Source organism: Sminthopsis crassicaudata, chromosome 5 (assembly GCF_048593235.1).
Source record: "Sminthopsis crassicaudata isolate SCR6 chromosome 5, ASM4859323v1, whole genome shotgun sequence".
Lineage (NCBI taxonomy): Eukaryota > Metazoa > Chordata > Mammalia > Dasyuromorphia > Dasyuridae > Sminthopsis > Sminthopsis crassicaudata.
In genome coordinates, this window is record NC_133621.1 from 287201513 (window position 1) to 287228672 (window position 27160).

A 27160-nucleotide genomic window follows, 5' to 3' on the forward strand; every position below is an offset into this window, starting at 1 on the left:
AAGGAACACAGACAAACCCTATCATTCCCCCTTTTTCCCTGTTTGGACGCCCGACTTCATAAGACCTCACTGCGCAGGCGTGTAGCATCTATCGTCCCTCCTCACCACGTGACGGGGGAACGCTCAAAAAGACTCCCCCGCGCCGAGAGCGGCGCTGTGAGAAGCGGATCGTTCCGCGGGGCTCTCAGCCAGACCGAACCATAGAGAGGCAAGAGTCGGAGGACCAGAAAGAGCGGGGGTGTGTGGGGGGGTGGGGGAGGAGGGGAGGGGAGGAAGGCGCCTGCGCAATAGTTTCCTCTGCGGGCGGAGGGATAATGGCGACGCTCGTGCTGGATAACGGGGCCTACAATGCCAAGATCGGTTACAGTCATGACAATGTCAGGTGAGCGACCGCTTCTCGGCTTGGGGTGAGGAGGAAGGGCTTCGCTGACACCGGGAAAATATGGTCCGTGTCCCTGAGTCTCTCGGCTTTGGAGTGGAAAGGAGACTCTGTAGCCAATTTTGTGTCGGCTTCGTGGGACCCGGAAGTAGGGGGGTTGTTATGTTTGCCGCCGGAAGTCCCGCCTATACACGTGGGGGCCGGGGGCCGGGGGCCGGGGGCCTGGGGAGGGGGTGGGGCGCGGTTCTGGAGGGGCTGACCCGCAGTTAGTGGCTACCCGAGGTGGAAACTGTCTCAGAAGTAGCAACCTGCCCATTTATGAATTCAACCGTCTAGTGCGTGTGACGTGTTGGGGCCGGGAGGACGGAGGAAATGAGAGGGTCCAAACTGCAACAAGCTCCACCCCCTTCCCCCTCCCAGCTTCTGGCCCCCTCCCTCAGGGACGTTTCACCTCCGGACTCCTCGCCTTTGCTCTGGTTTGCTCTCCTTCCCTTTGCCGGGAATGCCCTTCTTCCCTTCCACCGGCTGCTTCCTTGGAGGCTCTGCTCACATTGAGCCTGCAGCACGTTTTGCTGCTTGTTGTTCATTCTTCCTTCCTTATGCCCCTATCTAATTACGGTTACTTTTATAGGCCTTGTGTGATGGTGGTTTCCTTCCATTAAGAGTGAGTTCATGGGCAAGGATGACGTGTATTGTCTTTATTTTATACTCTTCGCTCTGCATATAGTAACCCGTATACAGTAAGCGTTTAATAATTGCTGCTTTTTATAGACTGCAGGCTCTTCATTGCCATTTCCTGGATGCCCCATGCAGCCTGTGGGGCAAAATTACCCAAATAGGGTGGCGTAAGGTCGCCTGCTGGGCGCTTACTCTGACGTCACAGCTTCCCTGGGAGGCTTTGCGGAGGGAATTTCAGTTTCCCTATTTTCAGAGGGAGTGAGCTCTTTTCCAGCTCTGGTGCTTTTACTTTACACAGTTTACAAACATCCTCCTGGAGAATGCCCCTGCTCCTCGGGCAGATGGTAATGATACAATTATAAAACTAAGAAAGCTTCTGGAGGGAATCCTGGCTTTTTTTCTGCGTGACACAAAGGCGTCTCCTCGGTTTTGTGTCTTCCAATCATTCCTTCAGTCAAGAAGCATTTATTAATGGCTCGCTAGGTGCGAGGCTGATGGGGATACAAAGACCGGAATGAGCAGCCCCTGCTGTCAAGCAGCTTATTATTTTCTGTTCACTGTAATGTTTGCAGAGCGGTTAATAATTGCAAGTTATTATCTGCCTAGCTCCAGAGGTTGTGGTGAAAATTAAATGTGTTTATGTTAATGTGCTTCATAAATACAAATTGCTAAAATTGGAAGCCGTGTTTTTAGTGTGTGAAGGGGCAGGTAGCCTTAAAGATAGGAAATTCGGTTAGCAAAATGTTTTGTTGCCACCTCTATTCTCTGAGAATGCAAACTCCTTTTCAGTAGGAATAATTTTATTTTTGTGTTTGTATTCCCAGTGTCTTTCCATTCCTGATACATAATATGTGCATAATAGGTGTGTGCTGATTGATATTAATTTTTGAAACTACCGTGAATATTTTTAAGTCTTGGCAAACAGTTTAAAATTTAGAAATCTCTAAAAAAAGTTTTTTTTATGAAAGCTTTTTATTTTCTAAACCTTCATGGCTAATTTTTCAACTTTGACTCTTACATAACTTTGTGTTCCAGATTTTCTCCCTTTTCTCCCCCACACCCTCTCCTAGATGGCACGTTATCCAGTATATGTTGAACATGTTTAAAAATATGTTAAATTCAATATATGAAAATATTTACAATTATGCTGCACAAGAAAAATTAGATCAAAAAAGAAAAAAATGAGAAAGAAAATAAAATGTAAGCAAACAACAACAAAAAGACTGAAAATGCTATGATGTGGTCCACACTCGGTTCCCACAGTCTCTCTCTGGGTGCAGATGCTCTCTCCATCATAAGATCGTTGGAACTGGCCTAGATCATCTCACTGTTGGCAAGAGCCAAATTCATTGTATAATCTTCTTGTTGCCAGGTATAATGACCTGGTCCTGCTCGTTTCCCTCGGCATCAGTTCCTGTAAGTCTCTCCAAGCCTCTCTGCATTCCTCCTGCTGGTCATTTCTTACAGAACAATAATATTCCATAACCTTCATATACCATAATTTACCCAACCATTCTCCAACTGATGGAAATACATTCATCTTCCAGTTTCTAGCCACAAACATAAAATTTAGAAATCTTAAATACCCATCACATGCATTCTTTCCAGTATAAACATTTGATCATTTACTATGTACAAAACCCTATAGGCATATAAAAATACATAAGCTCCTTAAAGAATGTAGACTCATGAGATGTACACAAATGCATATGATACAGGATAGAAAAGCTCTATAAAAGTGTTGTATGCAAATATGCCATGAGAAAACAGAAGAGAGAATAATTACTTTTGGCAAAGGAAAACAGGAAAGCTTTGAGCAGAGATCTTGATTTTTAATCCAGCACTTAGCCCTTGCTAAGTATAACCACGGGCTAGTGTGAAGTGATTAAGAGATTAAGCTCTTCATGGTCTTGGTTGATGGCACCTGTATGCTTCCCACCGGGTCACCATGAATATCAAGTGTAATGATGAGAAACACTTTGCACATCTTAAGAGTCTGTAAGTGTCTCCTGGTGTTTTGGAGTGACATTGAAGGGATGTCATCTGAGGGTAGACAGGCAGGGGGCAGGAGGGCATTGCAGGCAGAGCCCCAGGTAGTTGAGGGGAGAAATCAGAGATGAAGCTGGCATGGTAACTTGTGGAAGGTCTTCAGTCTTTGATGAGGAAGTTGAGCTTCACTCTGAAAGTGTTTGTGAACTATGGACAAGAGAGGGGCTAGATCAGAGCTAACCTCCAAATTCTAGATTATCGGATTTGCTTCCTCTGTGGGCTTCCTGACCTAGTAATAGTTGTCCACAGCTTATATATCTAGTTTTTGGCCAGTAATATTTTTCACAGTTCTTCAATACATTTTGTTTCTAAACAATATAGAACCTTATGCCAAAGCAGACATCTAGGGCGTGTTCTCACCATCTGGCTCTTTTGGGCAGAAGTGATTGATGACAGGCATTGTGCTGCTAATCTGGGCTGCTGTGTCTAGTTCATGTAGAAAAGAGCTTCTTAAACTTTTCCCACTTAAAACCCCTTTTTGCCCAAGAAATGTTTATACGACCCCGGGTATATAAGTATTATAAAATGGGTAGACAAATCAAACATTTGTTGATAATCATAAAGAAATTTTATTTTAAAACGATTCTTTGGTATACATATAATTTTACCATATATTAAAGATGAAAGCAAGCTTGCATACTAATGAGATGGATGTGCTTGTTTATTTTTACATAAAGAATTCAATCTTGATGAAATATTTGACATTGCAGGATGTAGAGCATTCAGAAACTTTTTCCTGTTAGCAAATTTTTGCAACCTCTACATTCAGTTATGTGATTCTTTGTGGGGTCACAACCCACAGTTTAAGAAGCTTCTATTGTAGACTACTTCCATATTATTTTTCAACTATGAGTATCATTTTATATCCCAATTGAAGAGCTTTCTGAATGAAATCCTATGTCCCCTGTTTAACCCTTCCTAATCTTATCTCTGCATATCTACCTTTCCCAATGTGAATGCCTTTGTTGACCCTTTTACCAGAGGTAATAAGATCTAGAGGAAAAACTGAAAAAAATGCAAACAAAATGTTTATTATCAAAATTTTCCATTATAGGAGTGGGGTGGGGAAATCTAGGGAGAAACATGTTTTCCTAAAATTTTCCAGGCCTTCACATCTCAAGGAGTTTCTGCTTTTTTTTCTTCAACAGTGTTATTCCGAATTGTCAGTTCCGATCAAAAACTGCAAGGCTCAAAACCTTCACAGCCAATCAAATAGATGAAATAAAGGACCCTTCTGGACTCTTTTACATCCTGCCTTTTCAGAAGGTAACTAAATTATGCATGTTTTCCAGCACAATGAATATAACTGACTAATAGTATAACTCACTGCTTCTTTGGTGTGGCAGATCCCTTCCCTGGAGCAGATTTCAACCTTTTGTGTCCTTCCATTTTGATCAGCTCTTAGCATATTCTGCAAATAGTCCTTGAAGCAGGAGTTCTGTATATTCATTTGTGTCCTGGAACCCTTCAGCAGTCTCTCAAAGCTCTAGATCCTTTCTCAGGAGCCTACTTTTAGATCCATAAAGTACAAGTCATGGAAATATAAAGGAAAGTAGTTATAGTGAAATATCAGAATATTGGAAGTTATCAGAATGTTTTTTTAAGCTTATGAACCACTTGAGAATGCTTTTTATTTCATGCTTTGTGCACAAGTCATCTGTAACCTATTTATACCCATCTTGAATCTTGTCATTTTTGTCATCTGGAAATTTGATGCTCCTAATATTAGGATGTTTCATAATTTGAAGGTCTGAATCATACTTAAGGGATGGGGAACCAGGATGACCTGGGCATTAACTTTGATTCAGTAGTCACTCAAACCTTAAGTGCCCCACACAGCTCTCTGAAAAGTGTAGAACAGTTGTTGATCTATATTGGTGGGGAGTGTTTCCTCCTCAGAGATTTTCTGAAACCAGTGAAATCACAAGTTTGGGCCACGATAGATCAGAAAGATAAAAGTGTTAAAGAGATGAGCTTTTGCAATGGGGAATCGCTTAGGACCTTTGAAAACACAGCACAGTTTCCCAGATGCAGCATTGTATGATTTATTTCTCTTTCTTAAATCTGGGTTTAGCTCATTATTCATCTACTGCATATGCTTAAGTTTTTATTGTGTGTGTGTGTGTAAATTACTGGGCTATCTGTCTAACTGCAGTTCATAATCTCCTAATGATGTACATTTTTCATTCATGATTTTTTTTTTTAGCATAGATGGTTAAATGTTTTAAAAATAATTATGCATAAATTTAAATTAAAGGCAAGTTATTAATTTAAAAAAATGACTAAAGTTTTTACCAACATCAAATAAACTTTTCCTGAAATCAAATAAGATTATCAAGAATAAATGGCAGTGAGATTATGTCCAGTAAGCTCATTTAAGCTATCCAAGCAGATTTCCCAGTACGAGTGAATGTACTTGTTTTCATTATAAGCCAAGCAAGGTGAACCCTTCTAATATCAGAAAGCAAGCAGATATAAAAGGGCAGTTTTCTTCTCTTAAATTATTACTAATTTGTTAAATTATTAAAATTACTTCTGTCCATTTTGAGGTAACAGGGCTTAAAGTGGAGCCTGCAGTGAGAGAAGATAGGTCAGCAAGGGAAAGCTGAATAATTTGTGTTATCTGTGGTGATACTAGTAGCTTCGATGGATTTCTTCTCTTTTCCCTCCTCTCTGCCCCCCAGGTTTTCCTTCTCCTCCTCTCATTGCTTTTGGCTTCTCAGCAGCTTTCCTTCTTCACCGTTTCAGCTCATCCCATTATCTTTGCTCTTTATTTCCATGCAGATGTTCAGGCTGAGGTTTCTTGGCCCACCTGGTCTCCTGAGGGCGCACTGCCAGCTTCTCTGGGGCCATATTCCCCAGATGTCTCCTTTGGCATCTCCAGTTCAGCATGCTCAGATGACTTTTTATTTTTCTCTTTTCTCCCCTGTTCTTCTTTCTGACATTTTTTCTTCCATTGGTCCCATCTACTTTGGCATTATTGCTGTTGATCCTGTTCTCTCTCTTCCCATATCCAATTATTTGCCAAGTGCTATTGATTTGACTTTGACAGCATCTTGCTTTAGAATCCCTCTTCTCTATTCTTACTGTTTTTACCCTAGAATAGGCCTTCATCACTGCCTAAACGGACTCTTATAATAGGTTCCCCCAAGACTTTGTCTCCCTTTTCTTTCCTCTCTCCATTTCATTTCTCACACCATTGCTGCCGTAATCATTTTGCATGGATAGTTAATTACATTGCTCAAAGCTTTTCAGTAGCTTGGTTCCTCCACAAAGTGGTTCCATTCTTTTGTTACAGCGTATCTAACACTATCTCTTTTGTACACTCTGTAGTAGCCAAATTAGATTACCCAATGTCCCCTATGTGCTGAGCTTTTCCTGCCTCTATTCTTTGTCTCCCACAAGTGCAACAGCCATAGCTACTGAAGAAAGTTTCAGAGCCCTCTCCTTTACTTCACAGTTTTGAATCCTTCCCCTCATTTGAAGCATATCTCAAATGCCACATCTCCAGGCATGTTTTTGACTCTTCCACCTTACCCTTTTCAACTTCACACAGCTTTTTTTCTGCATTTTTTCCATTAGAGAATTGTGTATAATTATATATTACTCTTAATTGTGTATATTCTTACTCTTGTGTGTATTCTACTTACCTAGTAGGCTAAAAACCTCACGGGGGCAGAAACTTTCTCCTCAACATTTTGCATGATTTCTGTACTTTGTAGTTTCTTAATAAATGTATGTTGTTTGAATTGTTTTATTATTATTTGGACTTCTTTCCATTTGATGTTTTAAAGATATTTTTAATTCTTCAAGGGCTATTTGGTGAATTGGGATGTCCAGAGACAAGTTTGGGATTACCTTTTTGGGAAAGAAATGTATCAGGTAAAAATTATACTTTTTAATAAAATTTCTAAGGCTTTTAAGATATTAAATATTTTTACTTTGAAAGTGTTAATATAGTTACTGTTTATCATTATTGAAATTGAAATAATACTAGAATAATAACTGCATTTTTAGATATACATTTAATGCATTTGCATTTGGTCTATAGGTAGGTTAGACTTGAATTTTCTAGAGTACTTTAGGCTTGGAGTTAGGGGTGGAGATGGTACAGGAGCAGGGAGATCTAGACTTATTTTATCATAATGGGAAAATACCATCATAGTAACTCCCTTCAGTCATGAAAGTCTCTTAAGAGATAGCTGGGACATCATGAATAGAGTTCTGTAAGCACCCCTGGGTTTGTACACAGGCCTGTACAATAATCTGTGAAATTATGATCCCCAAGACGTTAAGGGAAATACTTGTAGCCACTTAGCCATTGTGTGTCTAAGGCAAGAAATGAACTCATTCATACATTTTGACATAAAGGTTGTTATGCTGTCAGCTATACTACCTGTAAAGTAAATCCGATTTCTCTTTCCAGTTTGTGAAAAAGGAAGATGACCACATCTAGAGACTGTAAAATTCAGAATTAGAATTTGTCAGGTTTCAGTATTGTGATTACATCATATCTAAGGTATTGGATTTAGAGTTGAAAGGTTATGCTGTCTTATTTATGTGGGTACAGTGAAGCACCTACTGCATCAGTGAATGGATGAATAAATATTTTAACAAGTTTCTTCATTGTGCCAAGCGCTGTGTCAAGAGTTTGGAGTACAAGCAAAAACTAAGTCTCTGCTCTCAGGAGCTAATATTCACATGGAGGAAACAACAGTATGGGACATTTCAAGTGCAAGTTGGCTGGAAAGCTTCTTTGGTCCTTAGGCTACAGTGAGAAAGCAGATGGTCAGGCCTCTTCTTTAATGTCAGCTTCACTGATAAAATGATAGGCCTTTCTGATGCAGAGCCAGGACTTTGATGGCTAGAGCTTTCATTCCTGGGTCTTCCAATTGTGGCTGCAACCCCTGTAGGAGCAGGCCCCAGGCAACATCTCCTCATGGGCTGGGATTGTGCTGTGGGCATTGGCCTGACAGTCTGGCCCTTCCCATGGCTCTGGGGTTTGGTCTGAGGGGAGCTGGGAGTTTTGTGAAAACCGATTTAAGAGAATGTTTCATGCTTCTCAGGAGTGAGCCAGGTCCTGCCTTGTAGCTCATTCCTACATTTTTTATTCCTCTGCTTTCTTAAAAGAAAAAAAAAAATTGTTGTTCATAGACTCAGGCATAGCAAGATTGCTGATAAGCAACTGTCACTATTCTTGTTGATGTCATAAGACCGCCTTTATATGTTTTTGTATTCTTACAGGTTGATTTTGTAGACACAAACATTATAATCACAGAACCTTATTTTAACTTCACTTCAATTCAAGAATCAATGAATGAAATCTTGTTTGAAGAATATCAGTTCCAAGCGGTGCTTAGAGTAAATGGTGAGTTGTTTGGGGAGGAATGTAATTTTGTAGGACAGCCATGGTCACAGATGGGGTGAACATAGTTTTCCAGCCCTGGAATGGCTAGATGAGACTGGAGAGTTCTTTGCGTCTCCCTCCTTTTATTGGGCTCTGGATCTCTTTGTAAACCTCCTGTATCTGCGTTAGCGTGTAGGCTGCTTGAGGACATCCCCAGTGCCTGGTCCAGGGATTGGCTGGGAGAGGATGATGGCTCTGGAGCCAGAAGATAGGGATTTGCAGTTTGGCTCTGATGCTTTGCTACTGGACGGCTAGAGGTGAATTCCCAGGCAGTTTTGAGCATCTTTAGTCAAATGGGGACAATAATTTGTGCACATCTGTGATGGAAAAGTACCTTTGGGTGCTTTCTTCAGTACCTGGGCAGGGAGTTTTCAAGAAAGCAGAGGGGAAGAGGGAGACCAGGATGCGTTTTGTGTCTTGTCGTTCTCGTGGTTGTCCTTAGTGGTGTGGGAGGGCATAATGAGTATGGATTAATAGAGTGACTCCCTAAAAGTACGTGTTAGAGCCACGGAAATCCAGAGCTGGAGAGGAGCTCCTCAAGGATCTCTATCTCAGTCTGTTTTAGAGATGAAGATACCGGAGCTCAGAAAGCTGAAGAGCCGTGGGCTGGGGTCTTTGCAGGATCTGGGTTCCTGCCTGCTGAATGGGCACTCTGAGGCCATCAAGTGGGACCTTCAGTTTACAGGGGGAGAAAAGGCCCAGACTTGATTAGTATGAGCTTCCAAAGCAGGATCTGAATCCAGCTTCTCTGATCAGCTGGGGGTGTTTTTATCCTGGATTCTACATTGTGCCACTAGTTCTGTGAGGACTTGGGCTCAGGATGGGGAATCACAGATACCACAAGTTGGGGAAAGGGGGGCAACTGGGGCCACACAAACATCCCTGGGGAGAGGGCATTTCTGCATGAATGCCACCAAATAAGGGGGGCCCCATCTCTGACATCAGCCTTGCCCCCTTGTGTGCCCTGAGCCTGAGTCTGCTTTCCTGCACCTTCTTTCCTCCGAGGAAGGAGTCTTTTTCACACTAGCCCTGCAGGTACTAGAAGGTGCCTGCCACTTTCCCTCTGAGGGTTCTTGTTCTTCCCCTTCCTCTCCATCTCTGCCTCTGTCTCTTTATCTCTTTTTTTTCTCTCCTTCCTCTCCCTCCCCCATCTCTCTTTTTGGTCTTTGGCCTTGGCTGTTTCTCTATCTCTCAGTATCTGTCTCCTCCCTCTTTCCCACTTTCTCTTTCCTTTCCCCTCCTTTTTTCTTTTTCCCTCTGTCTTTCTTTATCTCCTCTTTTTCCCCCATCTCGATTTTTCTCTTTGTCTTTCTCTTCCTCTCTCTCACCTCTCCTTTAAAGAATGTTCATAAATTGTGCATTTTTAACTTTAAATTTAACGACAGATAGTAACTGTGATAGAAATAACCTTTAAATGATATTTAAAAGTAAATTTATTAAGATTAAGAATAATTAAATTAGACAGTTGGACATTATATCCAATGTAGCGTTTTTCCAGGTCTTGTGATAAAAGAGTACAGGCAGCTGTAGTTGAGAAGGGCAGTCACCGTGGGCTCTCCAGATTGAAGGAAGGCTGTGTTAGCTTCTTTAGCGCTTTGATGGATGGGTGAGCTCTGTGATATGAACACTGTCCACCAGTGCAGATAGCTTTGCGTCTGTGCCCTCTCTTTTCTTGTCCTTATTTCCCATAAATTTTCCACCAAAAGCCTGAGGGTCTTTTTTAGAGCTATTAATATTGCATGCTCCCAGTGGGCTCTCCCCTGCTTTCTCACATGCGACCAACTCTCATTCTTTTTTTGGCTACACATCGTACATCTTTGGGATAACTTCCTTTCGCTTCTTTTCTTGTATGTTTGTTTGCTGGTAATTTGTTGCATTCCATTCACATGCACTATTTCTCCATGGCCCTTTGGTTAGAGAGTCTGGTATCTTGACTCATAGCCATACACCATCATGAAAAGTACATCATTGTTAAAAAAAAAGGCCTTTGTTGTCATTCCAGGCTCTTCATCTATTCCCAAAGACAGTCTAGTCAGCCGTGCCTCTCCCGTTCAAGTCTAGACCCAGTTCATGGGGTACAAAGTCCACATGGAAGAGGGGATCCTATAGCTGGTGAAGTCCTTCACATGCCTCTGCACGTGACATTGTCCTAATTGTATGGAGCCTTAGAGCCCTGCAGAGGTTCCTAAATGAGATCTATGCCTGACAATGCACGAAGATAAAAGCAAATGGTGAAGAATGCTTGTTGTCTAGATTGGGATATGCCTTTGGATGGACATCTTGTAGAATTGGTTCATTGTCCCTTATTCTTGGACAGATGCTTCAATGGCTAATGATCTGGGCCCATATTTGCTGACAAGAGAATATTTATTTTGCCTTTACAAGCTGTTTGCCATATACATCTATCTTATCTACAATCTAGATAATTCATAAAGTAGTTAAAAACTATAACAAGACTTTGTGGACATCCTCTCTACTGGTCAGTGAGACTGTCTCACAAATTTGTCTTTCTTAATTCTTGAAGTCTTATACTCTCATGGTTTCATCTAGAGGAAATGATGTAGTCATTTGATTTTCTTTCTTTCACTCATCATTTTAAAACCATTATATTGCAGAAGGTTGCTTAATATGTGATTATTTTATTGTAGCTGGGGGCCTGAGTGCACATCGTTATTTCCGCGATAATCCATCTGAATTATGCTGTATCATTGTGGACAGTGGTTATTCCTTTACACACATAGTACCATATTGCAGAAGTAAAAAGAAAAAAGAAGCAATAATTCGGTAAGCTACTTTTTGCTTTTATTTTTTTTTTTTTATTGTTATAAATGATTGAATTGAAATTACTGTCAGGCTTAAGCAGTGTCTTGGTTAGTTTTGCTTGTTAAAAATTGTATTTTCCTTTTAAAAAAATCTTTGTTACTAGAGATGTTTTAAGAATAGGGAGGAGGGAAGAAAAGATTCAGTAATAAAAGCAGTAGTAAAAATATAGCAAAGGGTTTTTTTAAGTAAAAGAATTATGGTGTTCAAATAAAAATGATTACTGAACTCAAATTTGATTATTCCTCTTTAGTATTAATGTTGGAGGAAAGCTTCTAACCAATCATCTAAAGGAGATAATTTCTTACAGGTAAGACTTTTTCTGCTTTGTTTTTTGTGGAAGTAAGTCATGAACTTTGTGTCCTTTTCTCATGGAGGCACTGCTCAGTTATTCCTACATCACATGTCCTGTCATGCAGCTTTAGATGTATTTGATTATTTGATTTACAAAATCTGCAATATTTGCTATAAAATCTTATTTTCCCTTTTTGATTTCTCAGTGTGGAAACTTAAGGTCACTGTAATAAGATGTTACTGTAATGAGAAAGTTGTATAATTGCTCTTTACTAAGTTGACTATGATAATAGAAATACATGATGAGTAACAGATGTAGATGCTGTTGTAAACTGCAACTTTCTTGCTTGTTTAATTAACCCTTCTGGAATATAGATGAGAACTAGAGAGCACAGGAAAAGATTGCCAAGCAACCAAAACAATTGGTGTGAAGTCCGTGTAGTTGGTTTGTAGGAAAGTCTTTCAGGCCCTCACTCTGAGCTCTAGTATGCTTTTATTTCAGATACTATGCTAATAGATTGAGTTTTCTGGGTTTCCCAATCCAGAGCAGATTGGAAGTGTTAAAATAGACAAGGAGTCTGCTCCAGGCTGGCACAGTGACAGCTTTTAAAAGTGACAGTTTATAGTAAAGGAGTCAGAAAAACTATAAAAAGTTAACCCAAGAATTAAAAAAAAACAAAAAACAAAAAACCAGCATCTCAGGGCTTTTTTTTTTTTTTTTAATTTTTTTAAAATTAATTTTATAATTATAACATTTTTTGACAGTACATATGCATAGGCAGTTTTTTACAACATTATCCCTTGTACTCTGTTCTGTTCCGAATTTTTCCCCTCCTTCCCTCCACCCCCTCCCCTAGATGGCAGGCATTCCCATACATATTAAATATGTTATAGTATATCCTAGGTACAATATATGTGTGCAGAACTGAATGTTGTTGTTGTTGTTGCAAAGGAAGAATTGGATTCGGAAGGTAAAAATAACCTGGGGAGAAAAACAAAAAATGCTAACAGTTTACACTCATTTCCCAGTGTTCCTTCTCTGGGTGTAGCTATTTCTGTCCATCATTGATCAACTGGAATTGGATTAACTCTTCTCTATATTGAAGATATCCACTTCCATCAGAATACATCCTCATATAGTGCTGTTGTTAAAGTGTATAATGATCTCCTAGTTCTTCTCATTTCACTCAACATCAGTTGATATAAGTCTCTTCAGGGCTTTTTATTAAAAGGGAAATAGCACTATATACTTCATTAGACCTTTTAGTTGGGAGGGATATCATTATATTATAGCATAATGCAGTAACCAGTATTGGTAATTATTGACCTTGACTCATTAATACAAAGATAAATAATGTTCAATATACTTATTTCATAAGGTAGTGAATCTATAGTCTGGTTTAGATTTCAATCCAAGATGATGAAAAGAAAGCTTTAAAAAGTGTTTAAAAAATTAAACCTTTAACTCCGAAAACTTTGCCATGTAGAAAAACTTGTTGCCCGAGGATTTGGGATAAAGTTTTTGTAAGTGACTATAGGCAAGTATCCAAAATTTTCTATGTTTCAGTTTCCTCATGTGTATAATTTGAGGATAATCCCTGCCTCCACTACAGTTTTGTGAGAATCAAATGAAATGATGGAGGGAAAGGTGTTTTAAGAAATAAAATCCACCATAAAATGCAAGATATTTATTGTTCGATTCTTTTAGAACCAAAATGTTTATTTTTATCAAAATATATATTGGTAAGGCACTGTATAAGTTTTTTTCAGATTTTTTTATTACACTCTTTTAAGTCTTCCTATTTTTATCTTTACTGTAGAATTTTAATTTTTTATTTTTATTTATTTATTTTTTTACGTTTTCTTTTCTTCCCCCCCCCCCCCCAGGCTGGGGTTAAGTGACTTACCTAGGGTCACACAGCTAGGAAGTGTTAAGTTTCTGAGACCAGATTTGAACTCGGGTCCTCCTGAATTCAGGGCTGGTGCTCTATCCACTGCTCTATCCACTGTGCCACCTAGCTGCCCCTTTTACTGTAGAATTTAAGAAAAATATTAAAAAAAAAATTATTATGACTCATTTTAAATGTCAAATTTTCTCTATTTCATTTATTTGCAGACAACTACATGTCATGGATGAAACACATGTAATTAATCAGGTGAAAGAAGATGTATGCTATGTCTCTCAAGATTTTTATAAGGACATGGATATTGCAAAGTATGCATCTTGATATACTAATGTTTGAAGTCAGTACCAGGTCATATAATATAAAACTGAACTTTTAAAATCTCTTTTCTTTTTTCAGATTAAAAGGAGAAGAAAATACAGTTATGGTAGACTATGTTTTGCCTGATTTCAGCACAATTAAAAAGGGCTTTTGTAAGGTAATTTTGTGGAGGTCATAGTTTTTGAGTTAAGAGTTGATGTTTTCATGGTTGGCAATATTTCAGAGGGAGACTAAGAATAATCATTTTAATGTTACTTTTTTCCATTGAATATTAATATATTAATAATGTGTTCATAAGTTTTATTGTATTTGGAAACTTATATTTTTATGTATTAGGGAAAATTCTGAAATTATAATTTTATATTTACTTAGCTGACATCATGTACTTGTTTTTTATTAATGTGTAATTTGACTTACAGGGAAGAAATTTTTACACAAACACAAAAATTGAACCACATAATAATGTTGGTTAAGATATGTGAAAAGAGAGGCATCTAGGTGGTACAGTGGATAGAGCACCAGCCCTGAAGTTAGGAGGACCTGAGTTCAAATCTGGTCTCAGACACTTAACACTTCCTAGCTATGTGACTCTGGGCAAGTCACTTAACCTCAATTGCCTCAATTAAAATAAAAAAAAAAATAGATGTGAAAAGAATGACAATCTCATAAAACTATCTTTAGTTAGGATGTTGTTAAAATTTAGAATTTCAGTGCTTTGTATTCAGGAGTTTTAAAATCCATAAAATTAAAAACATTTGTCACAAATATTTTCTCACTTTTGTAAATAGAAAAGCCTTCATATGGTCTTTATGGATTTCATGATCACAGGTAACAGAAACCTTGCTTTGGGCTGTTTGCTGAAAATTGATAGCTTGTGCAGCATTATGTCCTCTATAACCTCTTCTCTGACCTAAATTGAGCAGCTTTAAGTGATGGATGATGCTGACTACTTCCTAAAAGAGTGGCACAGTTTATAGTAATTACACTTCTTAATGGATGCTACCAGAACTGGATTGATGAGAGCTGTGCAGTGATTGTGACCTTATTTATTATTTTTTATAACTAAAATAACTGTGTCTTAAGTTCTTTTTTCCAAAGTTCTCATTTTTATGTGACTAAAATACATCTCACTTGAAATACTCATTTTAAAAAGACAAAACCCTCATATACTCTTGGATTTTTTTTTTTTTTTTTTTACCAAGAGGCAGCTAGGATTAAATGACTTGCCCAAGGTTATACAGCTAGTCAAGTATCTGAGACTCTCATTTGAACTCAGGATCTCCTAAGAATAACAGTTTAAGCAATAAAGAAATAAAGCAAGTGAGAAAATTATACCCCTTTTGCATGAGTTCATCAGTTCTCTCTCTGGAGGTGGACAATATTTTTTCCTTATGAGGAATTATCTTGGATCATTGTGTTAATCAGAATAGGCAATTTTTGCACAGGTAGTCATCATTACAACATTGCTGTTATTGTACGGTGATTTCCCGGTTCTTTTCACTTAATTTTGCATCAGATCATATAGGTCTTGCCATATTTTTCTAATAAACTGCCCCCCCCATCATTTCTTAAAGCACAGTAGTAATCTAGTACAATCATCACAGTCATGTGACAATTTGTTCACTCATTCCCTAGTTGAATGAACATCCCTTCATTATCCAGTTCTTTGCTACCACAAAAAGACCTGCTATAAATATTTTTGTACAAATGGGTCCTTTTCTTTGGGATACAGATCTAGTAGTTATATTGCTGGGTCCAAAAGTGAGCTCAGTTTTATAGCCTTTTAGGCAGAGTTCCAAATTGTTTTTCAGGATGGCTGAACCTGTCATTGCTCCATTGAGAGTTCATTAGTGTGCTTGTTTTTCCTTCATCTTCTCCAACATTTGTCATTTCTGATACGTAAGGTCCCTCAATGTGGTTTTAATTTGCTTTTCTGTAATTAGTTGCAATTTAGAGTGTTGTTTTTTTTTTTCATGACTTTAGATAACTTTGATTTCCTCTTCTGAAAATTAACTGCCTGTTTGTATCTTTTGGTCATTCATCACTTGAGGAATGACTTATATTTACAAATTTTGACTCCGTTTTGTAAAGCCTTTTATTAGAGAAACTTGCTCTAAATACTTTTTGATATTATTCCATTGTTTATTGTACTTTTTAAGCAAAATTTCTTTGATTACATCTGTTAATTAGATTTTTCTTTGCATCTCCTTTGTCTGAGGTCACAATCACTAACCCTGCCTTTTTTTAACTTCATAGTATATTGAATGTGCGTAATAGATTCTGCTCCAACATTTTTTTTAAATGTGTATGTTTTTCTGTTTGAAATGTCTATTGTAAACAGCATATACTTTCCTATCCATTCTGTTATCCCTCTTTTATATGAGAATTAATCCCACTCAGTTATGTTTACTGTGCATTTCCCTTCATCCTTCTGAAATAATCATATTTTAAATCTTCAACTCGGTTAACATGAAAGCCACTAAATTTTGTGTAATGCTGACTATGGCTTCACAATATTTGAATTGCTTCTGTCTGCATTTTTTTTCTTTGACTGGGAGCTCTGGAATTTGGTGGTAAAATTCCTGGGACTTTTCATTTTGAGATCTCTTTCAGGTGGTGATCAATATATTCCTTCATATTCTGGATCGAAAATATTGAGACAATTTTCCATGATAATTTTTTGAAGTGATGTCTAAGCCCCCTTGTTTGATTGTGGCTTTTGAGTAGTCCAGTAATTTTTAGACTCTCTTTGATGTATTTTCTAGGTCAGTTATTTTTCCAACATATATTTCATATTTTTCATTTTCTTATTCAAAATATTTAATATTTTTTCACTCTTTCAATTTTGTTTTATTGTTTCTTGATGTCTTATGGAATCATTGGCTTTTAGGTTTCTAATTCTAATTTCTGAGGAATTATTTTCTTTATTGAGCTTTTGTATTTCCTTTTCCATTAAGCCAATCCTGTTTTTTAAAGATGTTATTTTCTTCAGTTTATTTTTGTGTCTCTTTTGCCAAGTTCAATTCTCTTTTCATAATTTTCTTGAATCAGTCTCATTTCTTTTCTTAATTTTTTCTCTACCATTCTCTTTCTATAACTTTTCCATGAATTCTTATTGGGTTTATGGGGTTTGTGTACAATTAAAATTTTTCTTTTTGAATCTGGTTATAAACGTTTTCATGTTTGTGTCTTGGTCTTCCCTGTTCCTTTTGTTGTTGTTGTTTGCTCATTCTTCTAGTACCTTTCTTGACTTTAAACTCTATGTTAAAGTTTATCTCTGCTCATGTAGGAGTGGGAAGATCCTGTCCCAAACTTCAGATTTTTTAGTGCTACTGTTTTCAGAACTATTTCTTGTGGTCTGAAAGTTTCTGGTGTTTGTAGGGTGGTATGATATGGGAGAGGGATGGCCACTACTTTCTGGGTCTGTGCTCTGGTATTCATCCAGGAAAGGTCCCTGATGCTCTGCAGCCATAAGTATTAGAAGTCCTTTTGGCCCTGGAACTGGGACAAGGTCTCCTGTTCCCCTCCAGCAGCAAGTGCTGATACTCCTCTTTGCTGTGGAATTGTGACCATTTCTATTATCCTCCTTTCACTGTGAGCACTGGTGCTCTTCCTGGCCCTAGAACTGTAACCAGGTTCCTTGCTGTCTTGTGACACAGACTTGTGTATGAGAAGCAGAATTGCCAGTCATTGTCAGTTGCACCCAGTGTCAGTATCTTTGGTCTGAGACTTCTTGAAGGTGCCAGCACATGGAAGTGTTACAGACAGGTCTCCATCTTGATGTCACAGACCGTTCCTGTGGACCTCTTAGGTTTTCTTAAGCCAGCCCATGTCTTACTTTTGTAAGCTCTGCAACTCCAAAATGTGATTTGAGATATTTAAAGGTTTTGGGGAAATATTAAGGGAATTCAGGTGGGTTGCTGCCTTTAATCTGCCATCATGGCTTTACTCCCATTTTATCCTTTAACAAATATTTTTTTCTAGTATCTTTTTTTTTTTTTTTTTTTTTTTAACATTGCTTACATTTCCTTGTCTTCTTTTCCTTGTCTTTCCAAAGAGCTATCTCATATTACAAAGAGTACATTTTTAATGAGAAAATGGGAAGGAGGAAAAAGATAATCAACAAAATTGATTGATATGTCAAAAAAATATGGGCTTTACTCCCATTTTATCCTTTAACAAATATTTTTTTCTAGTATCTTTTTTTTTTTAAACATTGCTTAAATTTCCTTGTCTTCTTTTCCTTGTCTTTCCAAAGAGCTATCTCATATTACAAAGAGTACCTTTTTAATGAGAAAATAGGAAGAAGGAAAAAGATAATCAACAAAATTGATTGATGTGTCAAAAAAATATGAAAATGCATACAAGGTTTCTGCTAGTTCCACAAAGGAGTATCTTTTCATATCTCTTCTTTGAGACCATGCTTGGTCTTTGTAATTTTGCCTATCATATTTATTCTTTAATATTGATCTTTCCATGTCCATTTTTTGTAGTTATTTTATTTTATTTTTTTTGCTCTGTTTATTTCATTTTGTCAGTTAATGTAGATCTTTCTAAGCTCTGTATTCATTACCTTCATTGTTTCTTATACCAAAGTGATATTTACAGATGATTTTGATGTATGAATGAAATACTTTTTTTCCTAAAAGAGCCTATAAGGCAGTTTTTATTTCATTAATGCTAATATATATTTTTTAAATCAATAAAATCATTCTCAAAATCAATCACTTGTGAAGTGATAAAGATGTGGTCGGTGTTGCTTGGGGAAAACCTGCTTATTCTTTATAATACTCTTATTCAAGATGTCCTCAATTCATATATAGTTAACTCTTATGAAAATTGTGTATAGGTGGAAGAGTATGCATAAAGGCTTATCATTTTATCACCAGTATTCTTTCATTGATGCATGACTTTAAGGCAAGAAATCCTATAGTCTTGAAAGGATTGAAGGTTTGTATCCTCCCATATGATACCAGAGAAGTATGTAGTTAAGTGTAAGCACATTACGAGGAGTTGCTGTGTGAAGATGACATCTATGACAAATTATATGACTGGAAGAAAAGGCTAAGTTATATTGCCAGACTAAGAGGTCAGTGATGGGGTGCTTGCATCTTCAGTAGGCGAGGTAAAGAGGTTTAGAGGAAAGCTCTTAGCACATTGACAGATTTCTAAGTGACCTTGGACCAGAAACACAGCACGGGCAACCTTGTGTTTGTCCTTTCGTGGGAATATCTAGATTGGTAAAATCTTAGATGCATTGAAGTTTGAAAGTATAATTTGTCTCTGAGAAATTTGCTTTGAAAATATGGAGGCAGCTAGGTGGCACAGTGGATAGAGCACCAGTCCTGAAGTCAAGAAGACCTGAGTTCAAATGTAATCTCAGACACTTAACACTTCCTAGCTGTGTGACCTTGGGCAAGTCACTTAACCCCAATTGCCTCAGCAAAAAAAAAAAAGAAAATAGGTAATAAATCCAAATAGGTGCTGCTTTACACAGTTTGTTAAACTTTTTAGTATCTGTGGATTAAAGTATGACCCCTCTTATCTAATAGTATCATTGCTGTTTATGTTAATAATATATGAATTTAGTAATCTCAATTTATTTTAATTTTTTTTCTTTTTTTTTTAGCCAAGAGAAGAGATGGTATTAAGTGGAAAGTATAAGTCTGGGGAACAAATTCTTCGTTTGGCCAATGAGAGATTTGCTGTTCCAGAAATACTTTTTAATCCTTCTGATATAGGCATTCAAGAAATGGGAATTCCAGAAGCTATTGTTTATTCCATTCAGAATCTGCCTGAAGGTACAGTTGTAATTACACAGGTGTTCTGATCTGTAGCTGTAGATTGAAAGTATGAATATTTGTGCTTCCTATATGTGCCCTTGACCCACCAAATATTGAACAGTAATAGTATAATCACATGCTCTTACAATTGGAAGGATTATGGAAAGAGCATCTTACTTTAACATATTCTGATTGATAAAAATCTATTCTAACTACAAAGACAAAGAGAAAAAGAAATTAAAGTAACAAGTATGAGCTGTTTTGCCTAGCTGCATGCCAGCAAATCTGACAATCTTAATTAAAATGGATCAATATTTACAAAAATATAAGTTGCCTTTGTTAATAGAAGAGGAAATATATTAAATAGCCCCATTTTAGAAAAGAAATAGAAGAGCCATCAAAGAACTCCTTAGGAAAAAATCTCCAGAGCCTGGTTCAATATTAGGAAATGTATCAATAATAAAATTAACAGAAATCAAATTATAATCTCAATAGATGCAGAAAAAGCTTTTGTCAAACAGCACCCATTCCTTTTAAAAACACTAGGGAAAGGCAGCTAGATGACTCGGTGGACAGAGCACCAGCCCTGGAGTCAGGAGGACCCAAATTCAAATCTGGCTTTAGACACTTAATACTTCCTAGCTGTGTGACCCTGGGCAAGTCACTTAACCCCAATTACCTCAAAACCAGCAACAACAACAACACTAGAGACATAGAAATAAAAGGAGTTTTCCCTCAAAATGACAAGCAATCTCTGTCTAAAACCATTAGCAAGCATTATTTGTAATAGAGAAAAGCTGGGCACATTCCCAGTAAGAAACAAAGATGCCCATTATCACTACTTATTTAATATTGTATTAGAAAAAAGGAGATTCCATACTATCCTCTGACATTTTTCCTGTAGTCAGTTCTTTGTCACTGTGTTTTTAGTATGAAGGAATCACGATTAATTTGAATTTTGGATATATATTTCAGAGGAATATTTCAGTGAATAACTCACATTTTTTTTTGGCATTTGTCATGTTTTCTTGCATACAGAGGGTTTTTCCAATAAATAGTTACTGAGATAGCTAGGTAGTTTCAAACTATTACTAGATAGTACATGGATCCTAATTTTTGACCTTTATTTTAATACTATTTAAGTAGTCCAAATTAGGTTAGAGATATTTACAAGTTGTCATCCTAATGGTTTTCAGTTGAAAATAAGTAGTATGGGGGGACAGCTAAGTGGCGCCAATGGATAGAGCACTAGCCCTGAAGTCAGGAGGACGTTGAATTCAAATGTGGCCTCAGACACTCAACACATCCTAGTTCTGTGACCCTGGACAAGTCATTGAACTCCAGTTTCCTCAGGAAAAAAAAGAGAGAGAGAGAGAGAGAGAGAGAGAGAAAGAAAGAGAAAAGAAAATGAGTAAAATGATTCCCAACCTCTTTGGATTATTCATAGGTCTGTAAACTAATTGTAATGAGTTTTGAAGAGTAATGCTTTTCAGATATCTCCTGGGTTCTACTTAATATACTGAACTAAGATTTCACTAAATAAGACTCAAGGGGCCAGTCAGCAAGTGTTAATGTTGATTTAGATTTTTTTCTTCTTCCAGGAAGTAGCTTAAACATGGCAGTAAAATTTGGCTTACACAGTACAGTGTATGCTTGATGGAAATAAGAGATTTTTTCAGGTGGCTGAATACTGAAGGAGGCTAAGATTAAAATGAACTCCTTTTGTCTTTAATTTGGCGAGAGGTCTTTGGGACAGCAGAGCATTTGCAACAGTCTTCCATCTTCCCATGTCCTGTATTAATACTGCTCCCTCTGATTTCCCCCGAGATATTTACAGTGATGGTGCCATACTCACCCAGCTGTATGGCAACTCTTTCATCATCAAAATTTAACTTTTGAAACCCTAGACCGTTTCTTTAAATATTTTTGCATTTGTGGGATACTAAGGATCATATTAATATTGAATATTGCCACAACAAATGTTATTAGTCTGATATACAGTGAAATTTGAATTTCAAGCAAAATTTTTAGTTTTATATTACCACAACTCTCTTTAAAGATTTTTGACATTTGGGGAGAAGGAATGGATAATTACTATAGAGTTATCATCAAAAAATACTGACTGCTATTAACAAAGGTATAGTGTTCAAATATGAATAAAATAGAGCCATTTCTTCTTCACCCCCAATAAGGGAAATATACATGAGATTAGTTTTCTTTCATTCCCTGTCATTAACCATAATCTATAAAATGTTATCAGGGTTTCCTTGGATTAGAGATAATCTAAAAATCTGCTTTCATCCTTACTTTCTCATCCTTACTTTCCCTGAAGTTAAATTTTTATTAATATTCTACCTTTTTTCTTCACAAGAAATGCAGCCCCATTTCTTCAAGAATATTGTTTTGACTGGAGGAAACACACTCTTTCCAGGATTCAGGGATCGAGTTTACTCAGAGGTTCGGTGTCTCACTCCAACAGATTATGATGTTTCTGTCGTGCTTCCTGAAAAGTAAGTGTGAGTTTGTGATGGGAGTGGGACTAGGCCTAGAGTTCTTTTTATTGATGGTAGTGGTTTGGGGGACATGTTTACAGATTTGTCCTCTTCAGAAACCAGCCATAATCCTTAAGAATAATTAAAAAAACAAAACAAAACACATATTCTTAGATCTTCAGTACAAAACTGTATTGTATTGGCTATTGTTTACATTTTACACATGTCAATTTTTTCAAATATAGCCTTTAGTAGAAGCCATTGTTTTTTTCCCTTTTAATTTTTTTCTCAATTACATGTAAAAACATGTAATGTAATTTTAATGTAATTTTTAATGTCACTTATGAAGAATATACCATACTATTTTTATCTCCTTTTTTACTGAAACTGGAAGAGATTAAATGAATAGCATATGCTCCACTAATAAATGGCTGAAATGAGATTTGGTCCTCGTTCTTCTTCATTCTGAGTTTAGAACCCTATTCATTATGCCATATTGCCTCTCTCTGGATTATTTTAGAATTGTTTTTTTTCTCAATTACATGTAAAAAAAATTCATTTTTAAAAATTTTGAGTTCTAAGTTCTCTTCCTTTCTTTGTCCTCCTTTCTCCTTGACAAGACATACAGATTGCTATAGATTATATATGTGCAGTCAAGCAAAACATTTCCTTATTGCCAAATTGCAAAAGGAAAGAGACAAACCCCCCCAAGAAAAAGTTAAAAAAAAATGCTTTGATCTGCATTTAGACTCCATCAGTTCTTTCTCTCTGAAGGTGGATAGCATTTTTCATTATAAGTTCTTTGTAATATCTTAGATCAGTGTATTGCTGAGAATAGCTAAGTCATTCACAATTGGTTGCTCATTGTACCCAATTGCTGTTAATTGTATACAGTTTTCTTCTGGTTCTGCTCACTTTGTATCAGTCCATATAAAAATGTTCCCAGGTTTTTTTGAAATCATCCTGCTTATTCTTCTAGCACAATAATCATCTATAACAATCATATACCGGGGCAGCTAGGTGGCGCAGTGGATAGAGCACCAGCCTTGAATTCAGGAGGACCCGAGTTCAAATCTGGTCTCAGACACTTAACACTTCCTTGCTGTGTGACCCTGGGCAAGCCACTTAACCCCAGCCTCAGGAAAAACAAAAAATAAAAAAACAATCATATACCACAACTTGTTCGGCCATTCCCCAATCGATGGGCACCCTCTCAGTTTCCAATTTTTTGCTACCACAAAAAGCTGCTACAAAATTTTTGTATATATAGCTCTTTCTTTGCTCTCTTTGGGATATATATCTAGGAATGGTATCACTGGTTCAAAGGATATCAGTTTTATAACCCTTTGGACATAATTCCAAATTATTCTCCAGAATCAACAGTTGGATCAGTTCACAATTCTTTTAGCAGTGTTATTGGCACCCCACTTTTTACACATCCCCTCTAACATTTGTCATTTTTCTTTTTATCATATCAGCCAATCTAATGGGTGTGAGATGTTATAATTTGCTTTAATTTGCATTTCTCTAATTATAATCTCTAATCAGATTTAAAGCATTTTCTCAAGACTATTGATAACTTTGTTTTCTTCTGAAAACTGCCTTTTCATATTCTTTGACCATTTATCAGTGAAAAATGACTTATATTTTTATAAATTTGACTCAGTTCTTTTTTTAAGAATTTAAAACTGCATATCTTTTAGTACAGACATACATATCCACCTAAATTATTTGACTGAACCTTGAATATTCTTAAATGAGTCTTGAGCACTTTTATGTTATAGGACTCAGGAATTTAAAAAAAAAAAAAAAAGGCTTGCAGCAGTATTACTGAGTACTATGGATATGTGAAGAAGAATGATTAAAGATGGCATTGTTTTCTTTTTAGTTAAATTTTGAATTATAAATATGAAAGGAAATAGGAATAAGGAGAGTCCTAATATGGGACCAGAAGGGCCTTTGGAGGCGTTGGTCCAATTCCGTCTTTGTACAGAAGAGAGGACTAAGGCTGCTTGCTGTGGGTGAGGGCCCATGGTCGAATAGTGAATAAGCATCAAACTGCTAGGCCCACATTGACCAGATGGCCTCCAAGAGTTGGAGGACCCTAACCCCATTTGTGGATGATCAAAATCAGATCTTTGAATATGTTGTGTAAGTTCCTGTTGCATAAGTTCCTGTTGCATTTATTGTCTCAAGACAGTTTTATTTTGACTTACTGTCTTCAATTTAGATTGATTTATGTTTTATCACCTCAGCAAGTTTTAAGTCTTAAGATGTTGAGTTTAGATTTTATATTTTTATATATTATTTAATTTTACATGAGTTTTTTTTTAGGCAAAGTAATGGCATTACAAATACTTTCTGACACTGTCATGCATTAATTTTTTTGGACTAGCTCTATAATGTCATTGTTAAAGGGAATTTCCAGTAAAGAAACCCTTCTACCCATGTAGATTGATCCCTGTTTTGCAGCTGAGAGAGTCCTAGAAGTGGCATGGGCTGTGGAAAAGTTAAAGACCTTGCCCAGGGTCACAAAGTAGGCATGAGACAGAAGCCATTCTTTGGTGTCTTCCTATTGCGAAGGCCTGCTGTCTGCTCTATGGCTGCATTATTGTTCTTGTTAAAAATGATTTCTGTACTGCAGACAGGAATTGAAAGGATTGGGTGACTTGGGAGCTGATTGATCAGTAAACCTCTACTCAGTGAGTTTTTGCTACTTCCCTGGGGTATTTTTTTTTACCCTGTGGAAGTATATTGATGCTAGTTCTGCATCCTCGCTCCAAACCTTCACAGGGTATCCTTTGTGACTACATTGTGTGCAAGCTTGGGTTTAGGAATTGGGAAACAAGAATTGTCTCTCCCCCTAGGGAGAGGGTAAGTCAGTACTGGGATTCTCACTTAGCCTGGAGGTATCAGAGACACGGCAAGAACCCAAGTGTTCCTGACTTCTAGGTTGGCTCTTTAGCCAGGAATGCTCATCTGTTTTCTGATTTAATTTTAATTAAAGTTTGTTAAAATTTAACTCAAATGTTGTCATTTATGTTCTTTTTTAAAAAGATTTTAATAGTATTTTATTTTTTCAAACACAGGCAAAAATAGTTTTCAACATTCACCTTTGCAAAACCTTGTGTTCCAAATCTTTTTCCATCCTTTCCTCCTTTCCCCTTCCCCAAATCAGAAAGCAATCTGATATAGGTTAAAACATGAGCAGTTCTTCTAAACATTATTGCCATATTCAACATGCTGCTCAAGAAAAATCAGATCAAAAGGAGGAAAAAAAAGAAAATATGAGAGAAAAAAAATCAAGCAAATAATAACAAAAAAGGGGAAAATTCTATAATTTGATCCATGTTCAGTATCCACAGTTCTTGTAGATGGCACTTTCCATCACAAATCTATTGAAATTGCCTTGAATCAAGTCATTGTTGAAAAAAGCCAAGTCTTTCACAGTTGACCAAATACATAATCTTATTGCTGGATACAGTAATCTCCTAGTTCTGCTCACTTCACTTAGCATCAGTTCATATAAGTCTCTCCAGGTCTCTCTAAAATCATCCTGCCAATCATTTCTTATAGAACAATAATATTCCATGATATTCATATACCACAACTTATTAACACTTATTATTAAACTTATTAACTTAGTAACACTGCTGGATCAAAAGGTATGCCCAGTTTGATAACTTTTTGAGCACAGTTCCAAACTACTCTCCAGAATGGTTGGATCCATTCACAATTCCATCAACAATGTATTAATGTTTCAGTTTTCCTACATCCTCTCCAACATTTGTCATTATCTTTTCCTGCCATTTTAGCCAGTCTCAAGAGTTGTAAGATGGTATCTCAATATTGTATTTCTCTAATCAATAGTTATTTAGAGCAATTTTTTTTGTGTGTGACTAGAAATGGTTTTAATCATTTATATTCTTTTAAGGATAATATCATTACACATGGGAGAGGTGTGTCAACCCAAACAGCAGGACACTGATATGATTTCCCTTTGTGCCTTGGCTCTCAATTAAAAACAGCCTTTCCAGGGGAGGTGAAAGCTACAGATATTCCTGGGGGAGATTCTGACCATGCTGTTAGTATTTGTATTTAGTCACAATTTCAACTGCTTTCTTTCTATTTATTATCTTTGGACCTTTCAGATCTAAGGCTGCAGGTACAGGGTGAAGGAAGGGGAAGACATACTAAGTGGTATTGAATACTCAGTACCTTGGTCCCAAAATGAAAGCCCAAAGGCCTCATCTTTATGTTTGCCCTCAGAATGTGTTCCTTGTTTAGGTTATTCAGCTTCTCAGGGAAGACATCAGTGTTTCCTTTTCAGTACAATTTGTTTCATAGTTGGATAGAGATTACTAATAGCTTTTGCAATTTCATCTTGCTTCATTTATTTTTATTTTCAGTCCAATTACTTATTCCTGGGAAGGTGGAAAGCTGATATCAGAGAATGATGATTTTGAAGATATGGTAGTAACAAGAGAAGATTATGAAGAAAATGGACATTGCATATGTGAAGAGAAATTTGATATTTAAAGAACGTTCCTGAATGGATGTCTTTATGCAGTTCTTTTTGAAGAAGTTAATGAGCACTATTGTAATCTTTCATCTTGGAAAGTGTCTTGAGTTGATTAACATACTTTGTGTTAGAGCTTTGGAAAGCTTAGCTTCAGTGACTCATACCATAAATGGTAAGTACAAAGGGGCGTATGTACTTTTATTGTACACTTTTATTTAGGAGTGAGGCTTCCGTCAGGGCTTGCACTATCCTTTTTTGGGCAGGTTACTTTTCATTGATGAATGAAAGACTAAATGCATTTAAAATTTATTCTTTTTAGTTACAAGAACAGATTTAGTCTTTGATAGTTCGTTTTTTTTTTTTTTTTTGCATTTTATTGGAAATGAAATTTTTGACTTCATTTAGTTTTCATATTCTTTTATATATTGTGTATGTATATGTGATGGGAATGATAATTTAAAGTGTTCTAATTTTTACTTAGAGCATATTTAATAAATTGCCTTTAGTGTAT

General features: G+C 36.8%; 1 protein-coding gene across 1 annotated transcript; it reads left to right on the forward strand.

Moving 5' to 3' along the window:
- Positions 1-287: 287 nt before the first annotated feature.
- On the forward strand, positions 288-27160 carry ACTR6 (actin related protein 6). The gene is made up of 11 exons (XM_074271343.1): positions 288-382; positions 4255-4372; positions 6920-6988; positions 8351-8474; positions 11162-11297; positions 11587-11643; positions 13744-13842; positions 13931-14009; positions 19482-19653; positions 22007-22145; positions 26537-27160. Exons 1-11 carry the CDS (start codon positions 315-317, stop codon positions 26664-26666), a joined length of 1191 nt encoding a protein of 396 aa, XP_074127444.1. The 5' UTR covers positions 288-314; the 3' UTR covers positions 26667-27160.